The sequence below is a fragment of the Vipera ursinii genome (genome assembly GCF_947247035.1).
Source record: "Vipera ursinii genome assembly, chromosome: 3".
Lineage (NCBI taxonomy): Eukaryota > Metazoa > Chordata > Lepidosauria > Squamata > Viperidae > Vipera > Vipera ursinii.
In genome coordinates, this window is record NC_139516.1 from 211,597,660 (window position 1) to 211,622,432 (window position 24,773).

The 24,773-nt window shown below is 52.6% G+C and overlaps 1 protein-coding gene across 1 annotated transcript; it reads left to right on the plus strand.

Moving 5' to 3' along the window:
* Positions 1–23,797, plus strand: KIFC2 (kinesin family member C2). Its single transcript, XM_083358563.1, has 19 exons — positions 1–166; positions 4,486–4,576; positions 5,197–5,339; positions 6,326–6,581; positions 7,402–7,589; positions 8,220–8,285; positions 8,859–8,996; positions 11,861–12,058; positions 13,981–14,148; positions 15,153–15,300; positions 15,490–15,620; positions 15,865–15,976; positions 17,276–17,466; positions 18,108–18,212; positions 18,864–18,997; positions 19,925–20,048; positions 21,138–21,267; positions 21,738–21,967; positions 23,067–23,797. The coding sequence occupies exons 1-19, from the start codon at positions 41–43 to the stop codon at positions 23,190–23,192; spliced, it is 2,805 nt and encodes a 934-aa protein (XP_083214689.1). The 5' UTR covers positions 1–40; the 3' UTR covers positions 23,193–23,797.
* Positions 23,798–24,773: the final 976 nt, after the last annotated feature.

Below are 24,773 nucleotides of genomic sequence, written 5' to 3' on the forward strand. Positions count from 1 at the left end.
CCCTGCTCCTCCGCCGCTGGGAGGGCTCCGGCCGGCGCCCATGTACGCCTTCTACTCGCTGCTGGTGCTGCTCTTCTACGCGCTCTTCAAGAAGGGCGAGGCGGGGGCGGCCCGGGGGCGGCTGCGGAGGGACCCCCAGGCGCTGCCCCTCGCCCGCCCGGCCCGGGTAAGAGGCGGCGGCAGGAACCGGCTGGGGGGTGGGAGGGGGATGCGCGGGACCCTCGCTCTCTTCTTCCAGGGCGGGGCTCCGGGGAGATGCGCCCCCCGCCCCCCCTGGCCGCCGCCCGGGGGAGTGGGGGTCGCCGGGGGGGGGCTTACTGCCGAAGCCCCTGGGCCGGGGGCGGCCGGACCCTCCTCGCCCTCTCGGAAGGAAGGGTCCGGAGCATCCTTGCCCCGCTTGGGGCGGGGGGGGGGGCGTTCCCCACCCTCCCCACCGCTCCCAGGACTCCGGAGGGCGGAGGGGGGGCGGTTGGTCCCTCCTCGCCCTCTTGGAAGGGTCGGGGGTCGGCGAGGAGCGCGGGGCCGTGGGGAAGGGGCGTTTCCCAGCCGCGCCGCAGCTGCGAGGACCCCGGTGTGTGTGGGGGGGGGGAGGATAGCGCGGCCGGGGAGCGCCCCTCCCCCTTGGCCGGGTCCAGCTCCGCGGAGAACCGCAAGCATCCTTGCAGCGGGGTTCGTTTTTGGGGGGTGCAAAGACCCCCGCAAGAGCCTCCTTTTCGGCCTTAGGGGGGGAATTCAGCGCGCCCACCTGCCGCGGCCCTGCAAGCTAGCCAGAAGGGATCCCCTTATGCAAATGGATCCTCAAGGCCAGTTTGGGGGGGGGGCTTTGCACAACAGCAGCCCTCCCCCTTTCTTGTTGCGAGCAGCCTTTACCCCTTTGCTGTAGTAACCCAGCAGAATATCTGGACCCTGACTGATTGATTGATTGATTGATTGATTGATTGATCCCAGTCCCTAAAGTGGCTGGAATTCCTGCCTGCTGCTTCTTTTTTGGACGTTAAAACGTGGCTTTAACTGAATTTGGTTATTTCGGCTTTTCAACCCTGCTAAGCTGCTCTGGGGGCTCCTCCTGAAAAAAACTGAATCGTGTCTCAAGGATCAAGTCTTATCAAATAAAAGAAGCAAAGGGCACTATTTTTTTTTAAAACCATCCTGGCAATTAGAGTTCATTTAGTGACCGTTCAAAGTTTCGACGGCACTGGAAAAAATGGACTTTCCTTGGATGAAGCCCCCGCCCCACTGGAGGTCACATGATCAAAATTCAGATGCTTGGCCACTGACTCGGATTTACGACGGTTGCGGCATCCCGGGATCACGTGATCCCCTTTTGCGACCTTCTGAAAAAGTCAGTGGGGAAGCCGGATGCAATTAACAACCGTTTGGCTGATTTAACAATTGCGGTGATTCATATAACAACGGTGGCAGGAGAAAGCTCATAACATGGGGCAAAAGGTCGTAAAAAAAGCAGCAGAAAGTTAGGGGGTCAACTGAGGTCATAATTGGAGGACTGCCTTCCGGCGCGATCTTAAAACCCACCTTTTTGAACAAGGTGGCCTGGCCTGATGGGATGGGGTTGGGTTTTATAAACTGATCTTAACTTTTAATCTGTATTAATTTATTACGGGCATTGCTGTTTAATTACTTTTTAATTTTTGTATCTTGTTTTTATTATGTATTGCCCTGTTCACCGCCCTGAGTCCTTCGGGAGAAGGGCAGTATACAAATTAAATTAATAATAATAATAATATTTATTTATTTATTTATTTATTTAAAAGATTTATATGGCCACCCACTGACTCTCGGTGACTGGGTGGCTTACAAATATTTTTAAAAAACAGTATACTGTAAAAGAATAAAAAAACAGTCACACACACCCCACTTCTGCCCCCAGGGAAGCAGGGAGGGTTGTTAAAATTCACTGGCAGACTTTCTAAAGTTGGCCCCAGGCGTGTTTCTTCTGCTCTGCAAAAAGCAGGTGATGTTTCATCTGCCTGTCCCAGCCCCCTCCCCAAATACCTGAGGCCGGATTAGCCTGATAAAAGGTGGCCTGCCTGTGACAGTAGGCGCGGCCCAGACAATTGCAACCTAGTGTTGTGGGTGCAATGCAACGTTTCCAGGAAGGCAGAGGATTGATTGCAAACATTTTATTCAACTTTTGTTGCATGATGGACCTATGTCTATTCTGTGTTTGTAAACACAGGTCCATCGTGCAACAAAAGTTGAATAAATTGTTTGCAGTCAACCCTCTGCGTTTAAATAATATTAATAATAATAACGGAAAGAACCTTGCAGGTCTTGGGAGGGGTTCATCCAAAGTGCACGGCTAAGTGTCTTAAGGAGAGTTTCAGTCATCCAGGTCATGGCTGTCCCAAAGGTGATTTTTTAGGAGGCCACTGGACTTGCAGACAGCTGGTCATTTGCATTCCAAGTGGCCTCAAGGACCCTCTAAAAGGAGGCAAATGACCGGCTGTCTGCAAGGAATATAAATCCTTCTCTTCCCCACCATCCAGTCAGAGCTGAAGAAAGAAGCTTCTTGGACCAGAGGTGAAACGTCTTCAAAAGAAAGACCAGGAAAGTCCAGTTGCCTCCTGAAAAAAAGCACCTTTGGGACTATTCATCCTCCATTGTGGATTCTGGACACTGTTTCCCACGCTGTGGGCTTCTGAGGCAGCCCAGGATGTTTGCACCACAAAGCCACGTCTACTTGCGCAAAGCTCCACGTAGATTTCACACGCCTCCTCGTGTTGAAGGGATGAATGTGTGACTTTAATAATTAACATATAATCTCATAAATGAACAATAGGTTCCATAAACAGAGAGGTGTGTCTCCTAGAGCTCCGGGCAAACTGGCAGTGCTGGAAGAGAGTTCTCCTGAGCATGTACAGAGTGTCTCTTCCTCTCGGGAGATTCCCGTGGCTTGTGGTTCTCTCAGGTGACTCTGCTCCAGGTCCCTTTCTCCCTATCACATACACAAACACACACACACACACACACACACACACACACCTGCACCCCTGTCTTCTAGCAGCTGCAGCAGCCTATAGATTTGCACTGCACGTTCCCTGGAGGACGAGAAAGAGCCCCACCCTCGGTGATGGGGTTTCCATAGCACCTGCCACTATAGCAACAGAGCCAGAGCACCTTCCCCATTCAGGGGCCACTCAGCTGGGAGAGGGGTTACCCCAGGCCAGCCCCCCAGGGAGGCCACAGCTGTGTGCCTCTGGCCAAGGCTGTGCACGATGGAGAGCGAACCGTGAGCCGTGGCAGAGGGCTCAGACTCCGGGGATTCGGCTCTGCCGGATCCCCCCAGGAGTTGCAAGTAGCCCGGCCAGGATTGCAGCACACCAAACCGAGTGTCTCGCACCTGTGTGCCACACCAGGTCATGTGGTGCCAGTGCAGCTGGGTGTCTAGCCACTTGAATGGCGCTTGCGTGTGTCGTCTCCCAGAAATGCTGAGAGGGAAACGCCAGTATTTGAAAGAGACAGCTTGGTCTAGTGGTTAAGGCCCCAGGTTAATGTAATGTAATGTAATCTTATGCAGAGTTGACTTGGGAGGCCGGTGTGTGGTGTAGTTGGTTCACATAGTGTGGTGGGATGGAGGGTTTGTTGTCACTGTGTGTTGGGGGGAGAGAGCACAGGGGGAGGCTCAGCTAATCTCAATGTACACATGTTGTACTTTGACAATAAAGGTTTATTATTATTATTATTAGAAACCAGGAGACTGAGAATTCTAGTCCCGTTTTAGGCATGAAAGCCGGCTGGGTGATTTTGGGCCAATCACCAGCAGACTGAGAGTTGTAGTCCCGCCTTAAGCATAGAGGTTAGGTGGGTGACTCTGGGGCCAATCACCAGGAGGCGGTGAGTTCTAGTCCCACCTTAGGCATGAAAGCCGGCTGGGTGATTTTGGGCCAATCACCAGCAGACTGAGAGTTGTAGTCCCGCCTTAAGCATAGAGGTTAGGTGGGTGACTCTGGGGCCAATCACCAGGAGGCGGTGAGTTCTAGTCCCACCTTAGGCATGAAAGCCGGCTGGGTGATTTTGGGCCAATCACCAGGAGGCGGTGAGTTCAAGTCCTGCCTTTGGGATGAAAGCCAACTGGGTGACTTTGGGGCAATTACTCTCTTTTGGCCCAGCCTACCTCAAGGGTTGTTGTTGTGGAGAAAATAGGAAGCGGGAGGACTATTAGATCCCCTTGGCTCCTTGAGTTATTTGCAAAAATAATAAAGGCAAGATACAAGCAAATAGATCCCCCAGTTTAGGAGAGGAATTCCGTCTGCGGGGCCTGATTGCCAGCCCTTGCCGGGCGAGCTGGGTATTGTAGCCGATGCCAGCTGGCACCTTCTCAACGGGCCGAGTCCCAGCCCCATGGAGATGTCCTAGGCAGGAGGCTGTGATTTACCTGTTCCTAATCTGAAGCAGGCACCCGGGGGGGGGGGTGGATTCCCACAGACCCTCCCAGGGGGCTGACCCGTTTCTCTGCCTCCCCAGGGCCGCAGAGCTTTCTCGGAGGAGCTGCCAGAGGAGAGCCCCAAGACCCCCTCGCCCGACCACCGATGGTTGCAGCTGATCGATGTGGACAGTAGGCGTCTCTCCTCTTCTGCCCCCCCCCACTGGGGCAGGCTCAGCACGGGGGGGGGAGGGGTTGGGCCAGTTGCCCCCTCCTCCCTCCCCAGCAACAGATCCTGGCAAGGGGCGCTGCCAGGCTTAGGGCATGGGCAGGGTCCAAGGTCGCCTGGAAGCCTCTCACTGGAAGCAAATTAAAGGGGAGGGGTCTTCTTTCTCTCTGCTTTGCAGCTCAGACTCAAGCGAGCATGAGGGGTGCTGGGTGCCTTCTGAACTCCGTGGTTTTCTTGCAGACGTTTCATTACCCAACTAAGTAAACCTCCTCCTCCTCCCCCCCCAAATCCTCTTTCTTCTAGCACTGATGATGCTCCCTAGTTGGGTCATGAAACGTCTGTAAGCAACCAAACCAGGTCAGAGAGCACAAAGGACCCCACAGCCCTCCTCCTCTTCTTCCTCCCCCTCCCCCTCCCCCTCTCTCCTACCTTCTCCTTTATCGGAAGCAAGGGAGCATCCCAGCCAAGCTGAGCCTGGCAAACTGCTGGCATGCAGAGGTGGGAGGGGGCGCCTGGGGCATAGGGAGGGGGATTTCGGCAAGGGGCAGCAACTCAATCTCACCGGCCTGCTTGGTCTTGGCAGGCAGCTCCGAGAGCGACCGAGGCAGTCCCACCGATGAGGAGGAGGATGACCTGTCCTTGGATGAAGCCCCCACCCCACTGATGGAGTTCCTGGCCCTGAAGCGCGAGGCAGCAGCTGCCGAGAGGGAGATGCTGTGTGGAAAGGTTGCCCCCAGTTCTCCTGGCTTAGGTGGGGGGGAGTTGCGGGGCCTGAGTTCAAATGCCCCTTGGCCCGGAGGAGGAAATCCCCCCCCCCCGGTCCAGCCCTGCCTCCTTCTAGCTGAAGGAGAAGCAAAGGAGAGGGTCCCTGGGGTGTTGGTCTCGCAAGGAGGGAAGGAGAGAGGCCTGTCCTGGGGAGGGGGATATTTCACCTGGGGCCTTCAGCATTAGTGGTGGGGGGCTATAAGAGCCAGACCCTGCCTTTCTTTCTTCCTTTACTGCTACATTCACACAACCTTGGTGCAGAGGCAGGGGTTCTAGTCCTACCTTAGGCACAAAAGCCAGCTGGGTGACTTTGGGCCAATCGCCAGGAGACTGGGAATTCTAGTCTGGCCTTAAGTACAGCAGCCAGCTGGGTGACTTTGGGCCAATTGCCAGGAGACTGGGAATTCTAGTCTGGTCTTAAGTACAATTGCAAGCTGGGTGACTTTGGACCAATTGCCAGGAGACAGGGAATTCTAGTCTGGTTTTAAGTACAACAGCCAGCTGGGTGACTTTAGGTCAATCGCCAGGAGACTGGGAATTCTAGTCTGGCCTTAAGTACAATTGCAAGCTGGGTGACCTTGGGCCAATTGCCAGGAGACAGGGAATTCTAGTTTGGCTTTAAGTACAACAGCCAGCTGGGTGACTTTAGGTCAATTGCCAGGAGACTGGGAATTCTAGTCTGGTCTTAAGTACAATTGCAAGCTGGGTGACTTTGGGCCAATCGCCAGGAGACTGGGAATTCTAGTCTGGCCTTAAGTACAGCAGACAGCTGGGTGACTTTGGGCCAATCACCAGGAGACTGGGAATTCTAGTCCTGCCTTAGGCATGAAAGCCTGCTGGGAGACTAGGGAGAACTGGCCTACCGTTGCTCACCCTGTGGCTAACCTTGCTCTCCCCTCTTCCCACACCTGCCCACGGGACCCCCACCTTCCCCTCTCCCCACGCAGCCCCCGGAGTCCCCCCTGGTGCAAATGATGCTGCAGCTCTTCTCCTTCCTGGAGCGCTACACCCAGTTGCAGCAGCTGCAGGAGAAGGCTGGCGAGTATCGTTCGCGCCTGCACTGGGAGGAGAGCCGGTGGCGCCGGCAGAAGCGGGCTCTGAAGAGGGCCTGCCAGCAGCGGGTGACGGACAAGCTGAGCGTGATCCAGAGCCTGGAAGCCATCATCCTCGAGCAGCAGGGCATCCTGGAGAAGATGCAAGCAGGTGAGGTACCCCCCACCCCCCACCCCCCCCACCCCAATAAGGATCCAGTCGAAAAGCCAACACAGTCCTTGGTTCCATTAACAGAGGGATGGAATCCAGATCAGGTGAAGTGTTGATACCACTTTACAAGGCCTTGGTAAGGCCACACTTGGAATCCTGCATCCAGTTTTGGTCACCACAATGTAAAAAAGATGTTGAGACTCTGGAAAGAGGGCAGAGAAGAGCAACAAAGAGGATCAGGGGACTGGAGGCTAAAACATATAGGGAACAGTTGCTGGAATTGGGTATGTCTATTGAAGAGAAGGACCAGGGGGACAGGATAGTACTGTTCCAGTATCTCAGGGGCTGCCCCAAAGAAGAGGGAGTCAAGCTATTCTCCAAAGCACCCGAAGGCAGGAGAAGAAGCAACGGAGGGAAACTCATCAAGGAGAGAAGCAACCTGGAACTAAGGAGAAATTTCCTGCCAGTTAGAACAATTAACCAGTCTGCCTCCAGAAGTTGTGAATGCTCTGACACTGGAAGTTTTTAAGAAGAGACTGGACAGCCATTTGTCTAAAAGGGTCTAAGCTAGGGCTTCCTGCCTGAGCAGGGGGTTGGACTAGAAGACCTCCAAGGTCCCTTCCAATTCTCTTATTATCTTTCTCTGAGGTGCCTTCAGGAGGGGCTGGCCTCCCTCCAGATCTTGGGGAGGGGCAGCTGGATGGGGGGCGTTGCCTGGTCCACCCTGAGGAGCGCAGAGGTCCAGGCTGAGCTTTGGCCACCTGGGCAGGACCCCTCCCTTTCCTGCCCACCCCCACTGCAACCCTTCTCCTCCTCCCAGGCCCGAAGCTGCCCTCCGCTGGCCTGCTCTGCCCTGTGGCCCCCGGGGGCCTGCACCAGCTGGTGGAGTCCCTCAGCGCCCTCCAGGGGGAGCGCAGCCGCCTGGCCGAGGAGGTGGAGGGTCTCCAGCAGCGGGTCGAAGAGCGAGAGAGGGAGAAGCAGCGGTTGGCCAGGAGCTTCCGCCACCAGGTGAGACCCCAGCCGAGCGCTGGCTATTGTGCTGGAGCAGGGGGGTCAGACTAGAAGATCTCCCAAGGTCCCTTCCCAATGGTTATTCCATTACAGGAAATTCTCGACTTACGACCACAGCCGAGCCCAAAGTTTAGGTTGCTAAGTGAGTTTTGCCCCATTTTGTGACTTTTCCTGCCAGAGTTGTTAAGCGAAGGAATACAATTGTTAAGTTGGTAACACGGTCGCTAAATGAATCTGGCTTCCCCATTTCACTTTTCTTATCAGAGGATCTCAAAAGGGGATCACCTGAGCCCAGGACACTGTGACTGTCATAAGTCTGAGTCAGTTGCCAAGCGCCCGAATTCTGGTCCCGCGAGGGTGCTGCAACGGTCGTCCATGTGAAAAAACAGTCTCTTAAGTCCCCCTTTTTCCACTTTGGACAGTCAGTAAATGAACTGTTGTAAATTGAGGACCATCTGTATTTTATCCTCCCTGCCTGTCGAGGAAGATCTTTCAACGGCCGCTTGGGGTTGCATGCAGAAGCGGGGGGCTGGGGGGCACTTGGGCGGCCCCAAATCTGGCACCCAAAGAATTTGAGGGTGGGGGTCTTGAATGGGGGTGACTGGCCGGGGGCTTCTTTCCTGGCAGATCCGAGGCCTGAAGCAGCAGATCCGAGCACAGGAGGAGGAACGTGAGCAGATCCGTCTGGGCATGGTGAGGAACGGGCCCCTCGCTCCAGGCGGGGAGGCCAAAGGGAAACGGGGACAAGGGGGGTGGGGTGGGGAGGGTCCCAGCAGGTGGTGTAATGGGGGAGGAAATGTGGGGTGTCTTCCCCAAGAAGAACAGGTCGTGGCTCGTGCAGGGAACTCGTGAATCATGAACTCAGGATGAAGGAGAGAAGCAACCTGGAATTAAGGAGATATTTCCTAAGAGTGAGGACAATTAACCAGTGGAACAGCTGGCCACCAGAAGTGGTGGGTGCTCCGTCGCTGGAGGCTTTTAAGAAGAGACTGGACAGCCACCTGTCTGGAATGGCCTCAGGGCTTGAGCAGGGGGTTGGACTAGAAGGGGGGTCCCCAACTCCCCCCGGTCCATGGCCTGCCAGCAACCGGGTCATGGAAACAAACGAAGCCCCTTCCGTGGGATGCAGGCCCCCTCCGGTGCGCGGAAAAACCTTTCTGCACGGAAGCGGCCCCTGGTGCCCCATAGGTTGGGGGTTGCTGGACTAGAAGACCCCCGAGGTCCCTTCCGGCCCCCTCCTTGACTGAACGCCTCTTTGGCCCCCAGGGCGTGACGGACTCGGAGAAGCGGATCCACAACCTGACGGTGGAAAACGAAGGTCTGAAGCAGAGCCTGCAGCTCTCCCAGGGGCTCCTCCAGCAGACGGCTGCCCTCTCTGCCCAGCCCCCCCCTGGGACGGCCGTGGTGAGACCCTCCCCTGCCCCCTTGTGAGGGCCAGCCCAGGGACCCCAATCCGGCCCAGGGCTCCGTGACCTCTTAAGAGGGGCCTTCCTGCCCCCGAGTGGGCTGAGATTCACATTCACCCTTCCAGCTCAATTCTATTCTATTCCATTACATATTTTCTATTCTATTCTATTCTATTATTCTATTCTATTCTATTCTATTCTATTCTATTCTATTCCATTCCATATTTTCTATTCTATTCTATTCTATTCTATTCTATTCTATTCTATTCTATTCTATTCTATTCTATTCTATTCCATATTTTCTATTCTATTCTATTCTATTCTATTCTATTCTATTCTATTCTATTCCATATTTTCTATTCTATTCTATTCTATTCCATTCCATTCCATTCCATATTCTATTCTATTCTATTCTATTCTATTCTATTCTATTCTATTCTATTCTATTCTATTCTATTCTATTCTATACTAGTCTAGTCTAGTCTAGTCTAGTCTATTCCATTCCATTCCATATTCTATTCTATTCTATTCTATTCTATTCTATTCTATTCTATTCCATTCCATTCCATTCCATTCCATTCCATATTCTATTCTATTCTATTCTATTCTATTCTATTCCATTCCATTCCATTCCATTCCATTCCATTCCATTCCATTCCATTCCATATTCTATTCTATTCTATTCTATTCTATTCTATTCTATTCTATTCTATTCTATTCTATTCTATTCTATTCTATTCCATTCCATTCCATTCCATTCCATTCCATATTCTATTCTATTCTATTCTATTCTATTCTATTCCATTCCATATTCTATTCCATTCCATATTCTATTCTATTCTATTCTATTCTATTCTATTCTATTCTATTCTATTCTATTCTATTCTATTCTATTCTATTCTATTCTATTCCATTCCATTCCATTCCATATTTTCTGTTCTGTTCTATTCTATTCTATTCTATTCTATTCTATTCTATTCTATTCTATTCTATTCTATTCTATTCTATTCTATTCTATTCCATATTCTATTCTATTCTATTCTATTCTATTCTATTCTATTCTATTCTATTCTATTCTATTCTATTCTATTCTATTCTATTCCATTCCATATTCTATTCTATTCTATTCTATTCTATTCTATTCTATTCTATTCTATTCTATTCTATTCTATTCCATTCCATATTCTATTCCATTCCATATTCTATTCTATTCTATTCTATTCTATTCTATTCTATTCTATTCTATTCTATTCTATTCTATTCTATTCCATTCCATTCCATTCCATATTTTCTGTTCTATTCTATTCTATTCTATTCTATTCTATTCTATTCTATTCTATTCTATTCTATTCTATTCTATTCTATTCTATTCCATTCCATTCCATATTCTATTCTATTCTATTCTATTCTATTCTATTCTATTCTATTCTATTCTATTCTATTCTATTCTATTCCATTCCATATTCTATTCTATTCTATTCTATTCTATTCTATTCTATTCTATTCTATTCTATTCTATTCCATTCCATTCCATTCCATTCCATATTTTCTGTTCTGTTCTGTTCTGTTCTATTCTATTCTATTCTATTCTATTCTATTCTATTCTATTCTATTCTATTCTATTCTATTCTATTCTATTCTATTCTATTCCATTCCATTCCATTCCATTCCATTCCATTCCATTCCATATTCTATTCTATTCTATTCTATTCTATTCTATTCTATTCTATTCTATTCTATTCTATTCTATTCTATTCTATTCTATTCTATTCTATTCCATTCCATTCCATTCCATTCCATTCCATATTTTCTGTTCTGTTCTGTTCTGTTCTGTTCTATTCTATTCTATTCTATTCTATTCTATTCTATTCTATTCTATTCTATTCTATTCTATTCTATTCTATTCTATTCCATTCCATTCCATTCCATTCCATTCCATTCCATTCCATATTCTATTCTATTCTATTCTATTCTATTCTATTCTATTCTATTCTATTCTATTCTATTCTATTCTATTCTATTCTATTCCATTCCATTCCATTCCATTCCATTCCATATTCTATTCTATTCTATTCTATTCTATTCTATTCTATTCTATTCTATTCTATTCTATTCTATTCTATTCTATTCTATTCTATTCTATTCCATTCCATTCCATTCCATATTTTCTGTTCTGTTCTGTTCTATTCTATTCTATTCTATTCTATTCTATTCTATTCTATTCCATTCCATATTCTATTCTATTCTATTCTATTCTATTCTATTCTATTCTATTCTATTCTATTCTATTCCATTCCATTCCATTCCATTCCATTCCATTCCATATTTTCTGTTCTGTTCTGTTCTGTTCTGTTCTGTTCTGTTCTATTCTATTCTATTCTATTCTATTCTATTCTATTCTATTCTATTCTATTCTATTCTATTCTATTCTATTCTATTCTATTCTATTCTATTTTAATGGGGCCGGGGGAAGGTCAGGTCAGCTCTGTGGAAAAGCATCTTCGGAAGAGCGGAAATGCCCAGTCCTGCCACAGTGAGTTGCGAGAGCAGCAGTGTCACCACAATGGACTCCTCTGAGCATGTGAAGAGTCACAGACACGCTCTGCTCTGCCATCAGACAAAGCGTTCAGCTGATTTGGCCAGGAAAGGGGGCACCGGCGTTCAAAGAGGCTGGGGGCTCCTCTGGGCTGGGGGTCCTCATGTCTTGGAATCTGCTCCTTTCCCCCCCCATCCCCCCGCTCAAATTCCGCATGCAGCACATAGGTGCGTGTAGGTGTGAGTTAATTCTTGCTGCTTGCGATGTAATTTTTCACACTTTTTGCCACACGCTAAGCCAATAAAAACTCTTGGGGCCGCTTGCAGGAGAACGAGGCTCTCCGCAGCCAGGTCCTGCAGCTGGAGGCCAGCCTGCAGCGGAAGGCGGAGGAGCTGATGCGACTGGAGGCGCGCCTGGACCGGCTGCAGTGGCTCCGGGAGAGAGAGGTGTGGCAGCTGGACAAGCAGCTGTGCGGGCTGCAGCTCCCCGGGGAGGGTCTAAAGAACTGCCCTCCTGCGGTCCAGGTGAGTGCGGCTGGGGGTGAGGCCCCTTCTCTGCATGGAAATACGTGGGGGGGGGGGCAAACCAAGGGCAAGGAATAAAAAAGAGCCGTGCGCAGACTATCGGGGAGAAAGAAAAGGAGAAGCGGGTGGCAACTTATCATTCTTTATTAAATTTCCACGCCACCCATCTCTCTCTACCAAGCAATCCCGGGTAGCTAATAATAACGAAATAAAACTACTGCAGGATTAAAACAGGAAAGCCTCCGATGTTCAAAGCGGAAAGCTTAAAATTAAAAGTAAGAGACGGGTCACCAGGCGGGGAAAGAAGCAGCTCCCCAGAAATTACTGAGGACCCCGTCAAACAGCAGGGACCCCTCCGTTCTCTTTGCCCTCTTCGCGCTGCGTCCCCCTCTGGAGGAAACAGCCCTGCCATCTCTGCCTAGGGCAGGGGTAGGCAACCACGGCTCTTTTATGACTCGTGGACTTCAACTCCCAGAACTCCTGAGTCAGACTCAGGAATTCTGGGAGTTGAAGTCCATGAGTCATAAAAGAGCCGTGGTTGCCTACCCCTGCCCCTAGGGACACGCCACATCCCATGCCGCATCAGCTGTGCCCAGCGTCACGTCGGCATTCTGGATAGGTGCCTCGTGCATGTGCTGACGTCGCTGAGCCAAGGTGACCCCAAATGGTGTCATTGTTGGCGTTTGTCCCGGATGACCCACGCTGGCACTGTGGCTTCTCCCCATCTGGGCATGCCAGCGAGGGCCATCCTGGTCGCATCTGCCTGGCGCAATGAAGACAGGGGTGATAGGAAGCAAGGCCTTGGACCAGCTGGGTGGGGCAGGAGATAACAAAACAACAGTGCTCCAGTTCTGGAGGCTTTTAAGAAGAGACTGGACAGCCATTTGTCTGAAATGGTTCATACCAGGGGTCTTCAAACTTGGTCCCTTTATGACTTGTGGACTTCAACTCCCAGAATTCCTCACCTCGGCACATGTGAAGTCCACAAGCCATCAAAGGGCCAAGTTTGAAGACCCCTGGTGTATAAGATCTCCTGGCTGAAGCAGGGGGTTGGACTAGAAGACCTCCAAGGTCCCTTCTGACTCTCTTATTCTTAGCCTGCTCTGCAAACTCTGTCTTTAACAAGCCACAGCTAAAGAAAGAGCAGCCAAGTGCCGTGTGCGAACCAGACCGTGGCGTTGCCTGGGGAGGCTCCGTGGGGTGTCCTCTCCTGAGGTGACAACAAAACAGCAGAGTTGGAGGTTTTGTGTTTGGGTTTTATTGCTGCAAGCTGCCCAGAGTCTCCAAGAGTGAGTTGGGTGGGCCCATCCATTTTCTTAATAAATAAATAAATAAATAAATAAATAAATAAATAAATAAATAAATAAATAAATAAATAAATAAATAAATAAATGCATGGATGGATGGATGGATGGATGGATGGATGATAGGTGGATGATGGATGATAGATAGATAGATAGATAGATAGATAGATAGATAGATAGATAGATAGATAGATAGATAGATAGATAGATAGATAGATAGATAGATAGATGATAGATAGGTGGGTGGGTGGGTGGGTGGGTTGGATGGATGGATGGATGGATGGGTGGACGAATATACAGATAGATAGACAGATGGATAGACAGATGAATGGATGATAGATGGATAGATAGATAACCCACCCACCCCCTGGTTAATCACAGGATAGCTGAGCAGGCCCAGAGCTGGCTGGGGGAGCACCAGGGAATCCTGAGTGGGAAGCCCTCCCCACTGAAAAAAGGCAGAGACGCGCCAGTGGGGAAGCCCAGAGCCCCCAGTCTGACAAGGTGGGCGGGTGGCAGTTGAGGAGAGGGGCTAAGAGGGTTCTCTTGCAGGGGCTGAGGGGTCTGGGGATCATCCATCCCCTTCTTATGCGCCGTGCCGACCTTCCCCCCGCCCAGGGCCTGGGGCTGCCGGCGGACCCCTCGCAGGAGCTGCAGGCGTTGGCCCAGGCGGAGGAGCAGAACCGGCTCCTGATGCAGCAGCTCTCCTCCCAGGCCCAGCGGTGCCAACAGCTGGCGGAGCAGCTGCAGAGTTCGGAGGGGGCAGCGTCTGCCCTCCGGCACAAGGTAAGCTGCGGGTCTTGGGCCGTGCTCTGCCCCAGGGGAGGGGCTCACCTCGACATCTGCAGCGCCCTCCCTGAAGGAAAGGGCAGCTGACGGCCTCTCCTGTCCCGGGGATGGCCCGGTCCAGGTGTGTGTGTGTGCGTGCACGTGCTGTGGGGTCACTACAAGTAGCCCTTGACTTACCACCATCCATGTAATTTGAAATTACAAGAGCACTGAGCAAAAAGCGACTCATGGCCGTGTTTCACACTTACGACCACTGCAGAATCCCCACGGTCACATGGTGAAAATTCAAACGCTCGGCAACTGGCGTGTACTTATGACTGTTGCAGCATCCCCCTGGGGTCACGTGATCCCCTTTTGCCACCTTCTGACAAGCAGAGTCAACGGGGAAGGCAGATTCATTTAAGGACCAAGTGGCTAACTTAACAACGTCAGCAATTCACTTAACGGCTAAAGAAGGTCATAGAATGGGGCAAACTCTCTTAGCAACCGTCTAACTTAGCCACAGAATTTCGGGTTCCCCAACCTTTCCGGCTTTGTGGACCGACGAGAGAAGAGGGGGAGGGGAGTTCCGTGCAAGTTGCCAGCAAGCGCGCACGCAGCTCCCTTTTCTCGCAGGCTTTGTACATGCGCCAGCCGCTCACACACACAAGTGGAGCGCACCCATTCGCCCGCTGCTGGCGCAAGCCAGGAAGACCGTGTGTGCGCTCGCCAGGCGTTTCCACGGCCCGGTTGCAAACCCCTCGTGGCCCGCCAGTGGGCTGCGGCCCACAGGTTGGGGACCCCTGTTTCCGAGCAAGGCTCCCCAACCTTGGCAACTTTAAGACTTGGTGGGCTTCCAGCTCCCAGGATTCAGCTGAGCGTTGAAATCCACCAGTTGTAAAAGTTGCCGAGGTTGGGGACCCCTGAATTAGAAGGAAGAGCTTGAGGGAGGGGCTTCATCGGTCACCTTGAAGGCGGAGGGTGGCCCCTGCCCCTCCTGAAGGGCCCTCTCGCCCCAGCAGATCTCTGCCTACGAGGAGGAGGTCTCGGGGCTGCGCCAGCAGCTGCTGCAGGAGATCCATCAGCTGGAGGACCAGAAGGCGGCGGCAGTGCAGGAGGCCTGCCGGGGGTCCGAGGAGCGTGCCCGGCCCCTGTGCCAGCAGCTGGCAGGTATTGGGGGGAGGAAGTCGGGGGGGGGGGGAATGCATCAGGCCCCAGGGAGGGTGGATTCCTCCCCCCAGGGAAAGGAGGGCTCCTGCCAGGAACAAGCAATTTCCTCCTTGGAGCAACTGCAGGCTGGCGGCTCACCCTGGCCTTCTCCCCCTCCCCCCATTTTGTTCCCCCCCCCCTCCGTTCCAGGAATGAAGCGGCACCTGCACACCCTCCGCCCCTCCCTCCAGGGGCTGCAACTGGATTTCCGGAGCTTTCGGGGAGAAATGGGGAGTTTTGCCCACTGTTACAAAGCTGCCATGGAGGAAGCCAAGCTGCAGGTGAGGCTCAGCCGGGCTGCCAGGGGGATTCTGGGAGCTGAAGTCCAGCAGTCTTAAAAGCTGCCCTCTGTGCCCCCCCCCCGGGATGCCTCCCTTTTGCAGCTGGTCCCCACAGAGCCTCAGATTCCCTCCGGGAGGAAAGTCAGGTCGGGAAGGGCCTCAGGGCAGGCTGAAGAGGCTGCAGGCTGGGGGCTTCCGGGGGGGGGGTTGCTCTCCCCCCCTCATGCTTCCCCCTCCCCTCCAGATGTTCTCGGTGATCAGGGCGGTGGCGCAGGGCAGCCAGGCTCTGCAGGAGCGCTACCAGCGGGAGGTGCAGCTTCGCAAGAAATATCAGGACCAGCTGCTGGAACTGAAAGGTGTGTGTGTGGGGGTGCCCGGGTATGCAGGGGGGGCAGGGGGGGCTTTCCCTGGCTTGGTTTCTTGGGGGGTGGGCAGACCACGAGAGGCTGAGGGAAAGGGCGGATCCCCTGGCTGGCTGGGAGGAACGGAAGCCCCTACAGCTTCCGAATTCAGGCCGGGTATAAATAGAAGGAAGTAAAGTAATAGACAGAATTAAATTAAATAAATAAAAATAAATTAAATAATAAACAAATAATGTAAAAGAAAATAGCAAAAATGGAAAATACAATAAAACAAAGAAATAAAATAAAAAATAAATCAATACTAAAGCCAAACTTAAGAAAAAGTAAGTGGAGTAATAAAATAACGATTAAAATCAATAAAACAAAACTAAGAAAATAAATCCAAGAAAAAGCAAACTAAATAATAAAAGAGAAAGTGCATAAAATAACAAATAAAAGAAAAAGAAGAATAAATAAACTAAATAATTAATAAATTAAATTAAATTAAAAAAATTATTAATGGTGATGATGATCATCATCATGTCCCAGGGGAATCTTTGCCACTGCACAGATTGGGGGTGGGTGGGTGGGTGGGTGGTTCTGACGGCCCCCAGTCCTTCTGGTCCTTCGACTCCCCCTCCTGCCCCCCCCAGCACCAGTGAGCAGGCTCCCCCCCCCTGGCCAAACACCCACCTCTGAGGGCCCATTTTAGTCCCAGGGAAGGGCCTCCTCCGGCATTCATTTCACGGGCATAATCTTGGCTGTGTCCATCCCTGCTTCCCAGGGTCTTTGACTGCAGCAAGCCTCATTGTGGACTAGCAGCTTGAGGGCTCCTCCCGGAGGGCAGGTGGTCCCTGCCTTTCCTGGATGCCACCTCTGTTCCCAAGAGAGGGGAGGGGGCTTTTAATTCCTCACACCCCCTCTTCCTTGCCCCAAATTGTAGAAAAGCAGAGGTTGAAGGGCCCCCGGCAGCCGAACAAAGAAGGACACCCCGCAATGGAGCTGGTGGATCTCCGGACGCAGCTCTGCAGCTTCCCTTTGGCCCTTCCCGGTCTAGCCTGAGGCCCTGAGATCTCCTGGTGGTCCCCCTTCCACTTCCAGAAGCAGAGATGAGATGCGCATAAGGCCATAAGCAGTGGAAACTGCAGGGAAAGCTGCCTCTGCCACAGGCAGCTGAGGTGTAGGGAGAAAGCATCGGGGGGGGCTCGTTCCTGTGTACGGGGACCCCCCCCCCAGGAGCCCAAAACAGGGCCCTGCCCTTCCGCCTTGGTGAGTCAGCCTGAACGGACCCTGCCTGGCCTCCCCACCCCGCAGGCAACATCCGGGTCCTCTGCCGCCTGAAGCCGCTGACCGAGGAGGAGCAGCAGCAGCAGGGGGGGGTCCAGGGGGGCCCCGGAGTGGAGGCCAGCCCGGCCGAGGATGGCTATGTGACCGCCTGCTACAAGGGGAAGGAGCACCGCTTCAGGCTGGACAAGGTCTTCCTGCCCTGCGCCACTCAGGAGGAGGTGAGGGCGCCCCGTGGGCCAGCCGCCACTGGGGTCTCGACTCAGCCTCCCCCCTCCCCGGATTCCTGGGGAGACAGAACTGAGGGGACAGGATGTGGAGGGGGCAACACATCACTGTACAAACTCTGGGAATGTTGCAACTGGGATGAGGTCCCATCGTGCCCTGCCTTATACTGGAGGGCTCCGTTTCGGGGGGGGCTGCCTAGGGGAATTCCAGGAGCCCCCTCTTTCCCCCTTAAGGAAAAAGGGCACCGCTCTCTCATTTCCCCTGCGGGTGTGTGTGTGTGTGTGTGTGTGTGTGTGTGTGTGTGAAGCTTTAGGGCAGGGGTCTTCAAACGTGTCCCTTTTATGACTTGTGGACTTCAACTCCCAGCATTTGCTGGCTGAGGAATTCTGGGAGTTAAAGTCCACAAGTCATAAAAGGGCCACGTTTGAAGACCCCTGCTTTAGGGGGATCACGAGGCTATGCGGGGTCCTGACGCAGGTCAGTGGGTGACACCCGTCCCAGTTTCTAGACCCCCCCTCTACCCCCTCCCCGCTCCTTCGCAGCTCCCACTCTCTATGGTACCTGCAAGGAAGTGGGGGGCAGCAAAGGGCATTGTTTGGTGAAAACCCCCCCCAATTCCTCTCTACCCTGGCAGGTCTTCCTGGAGATTGAGCCGGTGGTCCTGTCTTGCCTGCAAGGCTACAACGTTTGCATCTTTGCCTACGGGCAGACGGGCTCCGGCAAGACCTACACCATGGAGGTAAGGCCTTGCCCAGTGTGGCGTGGCTGAGTGGGGCTCCCCCCTCAGGGGGGGTCGGGGATCTGGGACTGGGCCGGCAGTGGGTCTCCGGTGAAAGGGAATATTTGCAGCTCAGGGCTAAACTCCTTGGTGCTCTCTGAGCTTGGATGTTTTCTTGTGGACGTTTCATAACCCAACTAGGGAACATCATCGGCTCTAGAAGGAAGAAGGGTTTGTTCTCCGATTACACACAAGGCCCTGTCAGTTGTATATAAAAGAGGGCAAATCCCCCCTCCCTTCTAGCACTGATGATGTTCCCTAGTTGGATCATGAAACGTCTGCAAGAAAACATCCAAGCTCAGAGAGCACCAAAGACCCCTCAGTCTTCCTCCTCCTCCCCTCCTCCTCCTCTTCCTCCTTCTTCCTCCTCCTCCTCCTCCTCTCCACACGCCTCACTCCCTCCTAGCACTGATGATGTTCCCTAGTTGGGCGATGAAACGTCTGCAAGGAAACGGCCAGGCTCAGAGAGTGTCCAGGCCCTCATGAGTCTCTAATGCCCCTCTTGTGCAGAAGAGGAAGGGAGCTCCAGAAGAAAAATGCCCCCCACCCCCACCCCCCCCGGGGCCTGCTTCCCTGGGAGGAAGAGGTTCCCAAGCTCTGCTTTGCTTCCAGGGGCACCCGGGGAATCCGGGGATCAACCAGCGGGCCCTGCGAGCTCTCTACCAGGAGATGGAGGCCAAGCAGGCGGAGGCGTGGAAGTTCTCCGCCCACCTGACCATGGTGGAGATCTACAACGAAGTGATCAGGTGAGCAAAGGGGGGGGAGTGACCGGCACCCCCTTCAAAAGGCAGCTCTTTGCAAGCTGGAGATCAAAGGCAACCGAGAGCTTCTATCCGGGCCTGATTTGGCCTTTTCTGGCGCTGCCTGGGACCCAAGGAGGAAGAGCCAGCCCCGTCGGATGCCTTAACTTTGCTTTGCTTTGCTCTTTAACCTTCCACGCCCCGCAGAGGTTTCATCCTTGAAAGATGCTATTTATTTATTTTCATCCCGCCTTTATTACTTGGTAAACCGCTCAAGGCAGTGAACATATCTAATCTTCCTTCCTCCTGCTGTTTTCCTCACAACAACCCTGTGAGGTGGGTTGGGAGAGACGGATTGGCCCAAAGTCACCCAGCCAGCTTTCACGAGGAAGGCAGGACTAGAACTCCCAGTCTCCTGCTGATTGGCCCAAAGTCACCCGGATGATATTATTATTATTATTATTATTATTATTATTATTATTATTATTATTATTATTATTATTATTATTATTATTATTATGGCTAAGGTACAACCCGAATCCTGAACCCCAAAAAGCAATCCGTTCCATTGATTAATTGTTCTCACTCTCAATGGGGATAAAGAATATCTGAGTTGGGAGGGACCTTGGAGGTCTTCCAGTCCACCCCCCTGCTCAAACATTTCAGACCAATGGTTGTCCAATATCTTCCTAAAAACCTCCAGTGATGAAGCAGCCACAACTTCTGGAAAGCAAGCCAATTCCACTGGTTCATTGTCCTCACTGTCGGGAAATTCCTCCTGAGTTCCAGGTTGCTTCTCTCCTTGGTTAGTTTTCATCCGTTGCTTCTTCTCCTGCCTTCTGGTGCTTTGGACAAGAGCTTGACCCCCTCCTCAAGTATTGGCGGACAGTTCTCTGCTCTCAGTTGCCTGTTCTCTCTCTCTCCCCTCTCCAGAGACCTACTGACCAAGGATCCTCAGGAGAAATTAGACATCAAGTTGCATCCTGATGGGAGTGGTCAGCTACACATCCCCGGCCTCACCAGCCTGGAGGTCCAGAACTTCTCCGAGATTCAGAAGGTCGGTGAACTGGACCTCTGTCTGGGGGCCAGCTCGGCCGGGTGGGGACTGCCCGTCCGATGGTGAGCACACTGGCCAGGGAGGGGGTCTGCCAGGGAAGGTGAGGTTCTGGGTTGGGGATGGTCATTGTTGCTTGGCGTGGCAACGCCAAAGCTCACCTGTTGCCGGATGATGGGTGTGAGCCAGTTTGGTCCAGTGCAGGGGTCTCCAAACTTGGCAACTTTAAGACTGGTGGACTTCAACTCCCAATCTGTTCCGGATACAGGCAGTTGCTTTCGCCCCAGCCCCAGACACATTAACTCCATGGAGGGCTTCATGCAGATTACTTTATTCATCAGGATTTCTCTAAACATTAACTCACAGTTATTGCAGAGATTCTTCTGAGGCACATTTCACAATCTGATCCCATCACATAGGTTAAAAAAACAAAAAAGCTTCTTCCATACTAACGGAGCAAACAGATCGTGTGGCTGGACTTCATAGAGACCTCGCTGACTGGCAGGTAGCCAGGAAATCCCATAATTAAAGAGAAGTCCCTCCCAGTGGTCAGTCAGAACACAGATATGACCGGTAACTTAAAACTACATTTCTCAGAAGGCTATCCCTTAAGGGGACAGTTCTTAATTCCTAAAATACTACTTGCTCTAACAGCACAGAGAATTCTGGGATTTGAAGTGCACCAATCTTAAAGTCCCCAAGTTTGGAGACCCCTGCTCTAGTGGTTGAGGCAGCAGGCTAGAAACCAGGAGATGGTGAGTTCTAGTCCTGCCTTAGGCACAAAGGCAGCTGGGTGACTTGAGCCAGTCTCTCTCTCTCAGCCCTGGCGAGGAGACAATGGTAAGTAAGCCGCCCCCGAAATCTTGCCAAGAGAACTGCAAAGACTTCTCCGGGCAGCTGCCAGGAGTCCACCCTGACTCGAAGGAAGGCACACACACCAAAAAGAGAGGTGGCGGCGAAATCCTTTTGTTGATTATGGATTTATTTCGTGCAGATTTGCCTTTCAGACGGAGCCTCCGGGCCCTGGATAATGGCTCTCCCCCTTAAGAGGGGCGATCCTGACCAATTCCCCTCCCCTTTTGCTGCACCCAGATTCTCCAGCTGGGAAAACGGAACCGCACCACTTTCTCCACCCACATGAACGCCCACAGCTCCCGTTCGCACGCTCTGCTCACGCTCACGCTCAGCGGCACTGAGCTGGCCAGCGGCACCAAGGTGACAGGTAGCTTCCCTGGGCAGGGCAAGGGCTGACCTGGGCATCTGAAGAGGTTCCAGAGAGACCTCCAGATGCAGGGTGGGAGAGGCCTTGGGCTTCTCAAGAGGATGGGCTTTGGAGGACACCCTTCAGCTTGGAAGCCCCCCTGCTTCTCCCTCTCCACCCTTCCAGGGCAGGGAAGGAGCTGGGCTGCTGGGCTCCTGCTTCAGATGGCCTTCCGGCCGCTGCATGCGGCAGCCTCTCCGTCTGGGCTTGCTTGCACCCTGCCAGTCCTTGGCCTCCCTTAGTGACGCTCTCCCTCCAGGTGTCCTCAAACCTTCCAGCCGGCTGTCTCCTTCCATCGCCACTGGGGGGAGGGGGAAGCCCGAAGGACCCCCGCCACAAAATGCTCGGTGCCCTTTTTGCCCCCTTGCCCTGGGGCGATGCAGGGCCTCTTCCAGCCCTGGAGAAGCTTGCCAACCACACTGCCCTCGCAGGGAAGCTCAACCTGGTGGACCTGGCCGGCTCAGAGCGAGTGTGGAAGTCCGGCGCGCAGGGGGAGCGGCTGAAGGAAGCCCAGAGCATCAACCGGTCCCTGCTGGCCCTGGGCGAGGTCATCCAGGCCCTGCGGACCAAGCAGGCCCACGTGCCCTTCCGCAACTCCAAGCTCACCTACCTGTTGCAGGACTCTCTGGGCAAAGGCAGCAAGACGGTCATGATGGTGCAGGTGAGGGGAGGTGGCGTGGCTGGGCCCCCCGAGGTAGCAGGGCCCCGAGACCCTTGGCTGGAAGTCCACCAACGGCTGCAGGGGCCAACAGTCGGCCTTCGGGCTGCAAGATCCCTCCGGCTCCTTGGCCTTCCGTGGGGAGACCCTCTCTCACCCCCCCCACTGCAAAAGGGGCTAGGCTGCCAGGCACCAAAAAGGCCAAAAGAGACCCCTGGGCCGCCCGGCTTTGGGTTTCCACCTGATTCTTAAACGGCCTCTCACGCCATGGAGACGGAGGCGCCATTCCGACATCTTGCGGGCGCCTGGGGTGGGGGAAAGCGCCATCTTCTAGGGAGCTTCTCAGTCATAGTCATCCCAAGGGGGCTTTTTCCAAAAGGCAGATGAACTTTCTTTCTCTTTCTTTCTTTCTTTCTTTCTTTCTTTCTTTCTTTCTTTCTCTTTCTTTCTTCCTTTCTTCCTTCCTTTCTTTCTTTCAAAACGCTTCGCTTCTCATCCGAGAAGCTTCTTCAGTTCTTCAGAAGTTCTTCCGTTATTGAGAACTGAAGAAGCTTCTCACATGAGAAGCAAAATGTTTTCGGAGAAAAAGAACCCGAGAAACTTTGGGCCATTTTCTCAGCTGTTCCTGCAGGATCTGCAATGCAGACTGGTGTGTGTGTGTGTGTGTGTGTGTGTGTGTGTGAGAGAGAGAGAGAGAGAGAGAGAGAGAGAGAGAGAGAGAGAGAGAGAGAGAGAGAGAGAGAGAGAGAGAGAGAGAGAGAGAGAGTAAGAGAGAGACACAGTTGTGGGACCAGGGCTCTCAAATCCAGAGCCAGCTGCCAGGACAGAGGCAGACCCTGGGGTCTCCAGCAGTGAGACCTTGGGGAGAGCGTCGGTCCTGCCTTCTGGAAGCCTCCAGGTCCAGGTCCCTCCCCCTTTTTCTCCCCTCCCTTGAGAGCTGGGGGAGGGGGGCACATTGGGATTGGGCAGTGCCCCCCCCAGCACCTGGGCTCCAGGAGTTCCAGCCGGGCGGGGCACCCAAGGGCTTTCCTGGTGGGAAATATGCTTGGGGAGGGGCTTCGGGGGCCTTCAGCTCCCCCTTTTCTCCCATCTGCCTCCTCAGATTTCCCCCCTGGAGGAGAATGTGGGCGAATCCATCTGCTCCCTCAAGTTTGCCCAGCGGGTCTGCAAAGTGGAACTGGGCCCGGCCTCCCGTCGCATCAAGGCCCCGGACCAGCGTGAGGTCTGAAACCCCCGGACCTCTGGCAGGCCTCCCTTAGGCTTAGGGAAGGAGCTGAAGGACTGGGCAGGGGGTTGCCTTGACCAATGGATCCTGCCAAGCAAGCTGGGCAAAGCATCTTTGAGGCTCCTGGTGGGACCCCTCTTCAAACCTGGCAGCCTCCTTGCCTTACAACTCTGCCCCTTTTCTGCCCTGGTTCTCGTATTTGCAGGGCCCACCCCTCCCCAGGGCAGAGAAAGCTCGCCCCCCCCGCATGTGGCCAGTTTGCCCCCCCCCCCTTCCCGAGAGCCTCCCTCATTTGCCAAGCATCCCCCCTCCAAGCAGACTTCCCAGGGTGCAAAAGGAGTCGGGGGCTACATTTCCCTAGCCCGATTCACAGGACTAAGAAGCGGCATTGCCCCCCTGCAGACGGGGCTTGGAGCCATCCCCACGGCCTTCCCCAAAGGAGTTGCCCACCTCCTCGCATCCCCCTTACGTGAAGGGCAGGTATTGGGGTGCGACCCCCCCACCCCACCCCACCCACGGCATGAAAAAGGATTGCTGGCACAAGCCCACATCCCCTTAAGACCCAGGAGTGCATATTGGAACACCTTGCAACTCTACCTGGCTTTTCGCTGTGCAGGACAGCCCCCCCCCCCCACACAATTTGGGGAGACCACCCACCATTATCTTTTTTTAGCAGAGGAAGCTGACACAGCTGCCCAGAACTTTCCACCCAAATGCTCGACGCCCCCCCTCCCCCCAGATTTGCAATGGGCCACTTTTATCGATGCTGCCTGCAATATTGCGTCATGTTTTGCACATCGAAATCAGAGCTAGAAAGGGACCTCGGAGGTCTTCTAGTCCAACCCCCTGCCTGGGGCAGGAGACCTTATGCTTCCCCCTTTCCTTTCCGGGCCCAGTTCCTGCCACACGAGTGAAGCCTCAGAACGATAAAAGGACAATAAATTGGCATTGCCAGCTCGCCCTGTGGTCACTCTCTGTGTATGTGTGTGTGTGTGTGTCCTCCTTTTCCTTGGCCCATTTGTGCTGCAGGGAAGCATCAGCCAAGTTCACACACTTTGCACCCACACAAGAGGGTTTGTTCCAATCATTATTTGCAATTGAGCTGTAACTGGCTGGTTTAACTAAGGAGAAACTTCCTGACAGTGAGAACAATTCACCAGTGGAACTACCTGCCTCCAGAAGCTGTGAATGCTCCAACACTGGAAGTTTTTAAGAAGAGACTGGACAGCCATTTGTCTGAAATGCTGTAGGGTTTCCTGCCTGAGCAGGGGTTTGGACTGGATGACCTCCAAGGTCCCTTCCAACTTTTTATAATATTATTTATTTTTATTTTTTAATTATTATTATTTAACTGATTCATTAAACATGAAACTCAGTCAACTGAACACTCAAATTGACTGGCACTAACGGTCGACACAGGTTGCTGCCAGCATCCTAGGTATCAACCAGGCATCTCCTTAAAATGTAAAATGTTCCGAGTAGTGCATTTTTTTGAAGCTTTGCTGGAGTTACTGCAGGAAGCTGCAATTTCTCGATGTGTTTTGCAAAGTTTTTGGACATAGTTCCCAGTGCCCCGATGACAAT

Bases quoted from the DNA above. Each gene is read 5' to 3' on its own strand.
- KIFC2 (XM_083358563.1), top strand. From the start codon at position 41: ATGTACGCCTTCTACTCGCTGCTGGTGCTGCTCTTCTACGCGCTCTTC. The intron at 167-4,485 runs GTAAGAGGCGGC...CTGCCTCCCCAG, and splicing joins CCCTCGCCCGCCCGGCCCGG to GGCCGCAGAGCTTTCTCGGA. The intron at 15,301-15,489 runs GTATTGGGGGGA...CCTCCGTTCCAG, and splicing joins CCTGTGCCAGCAGCTGGCAG to GAATGAAGCGGCACCTGCAC.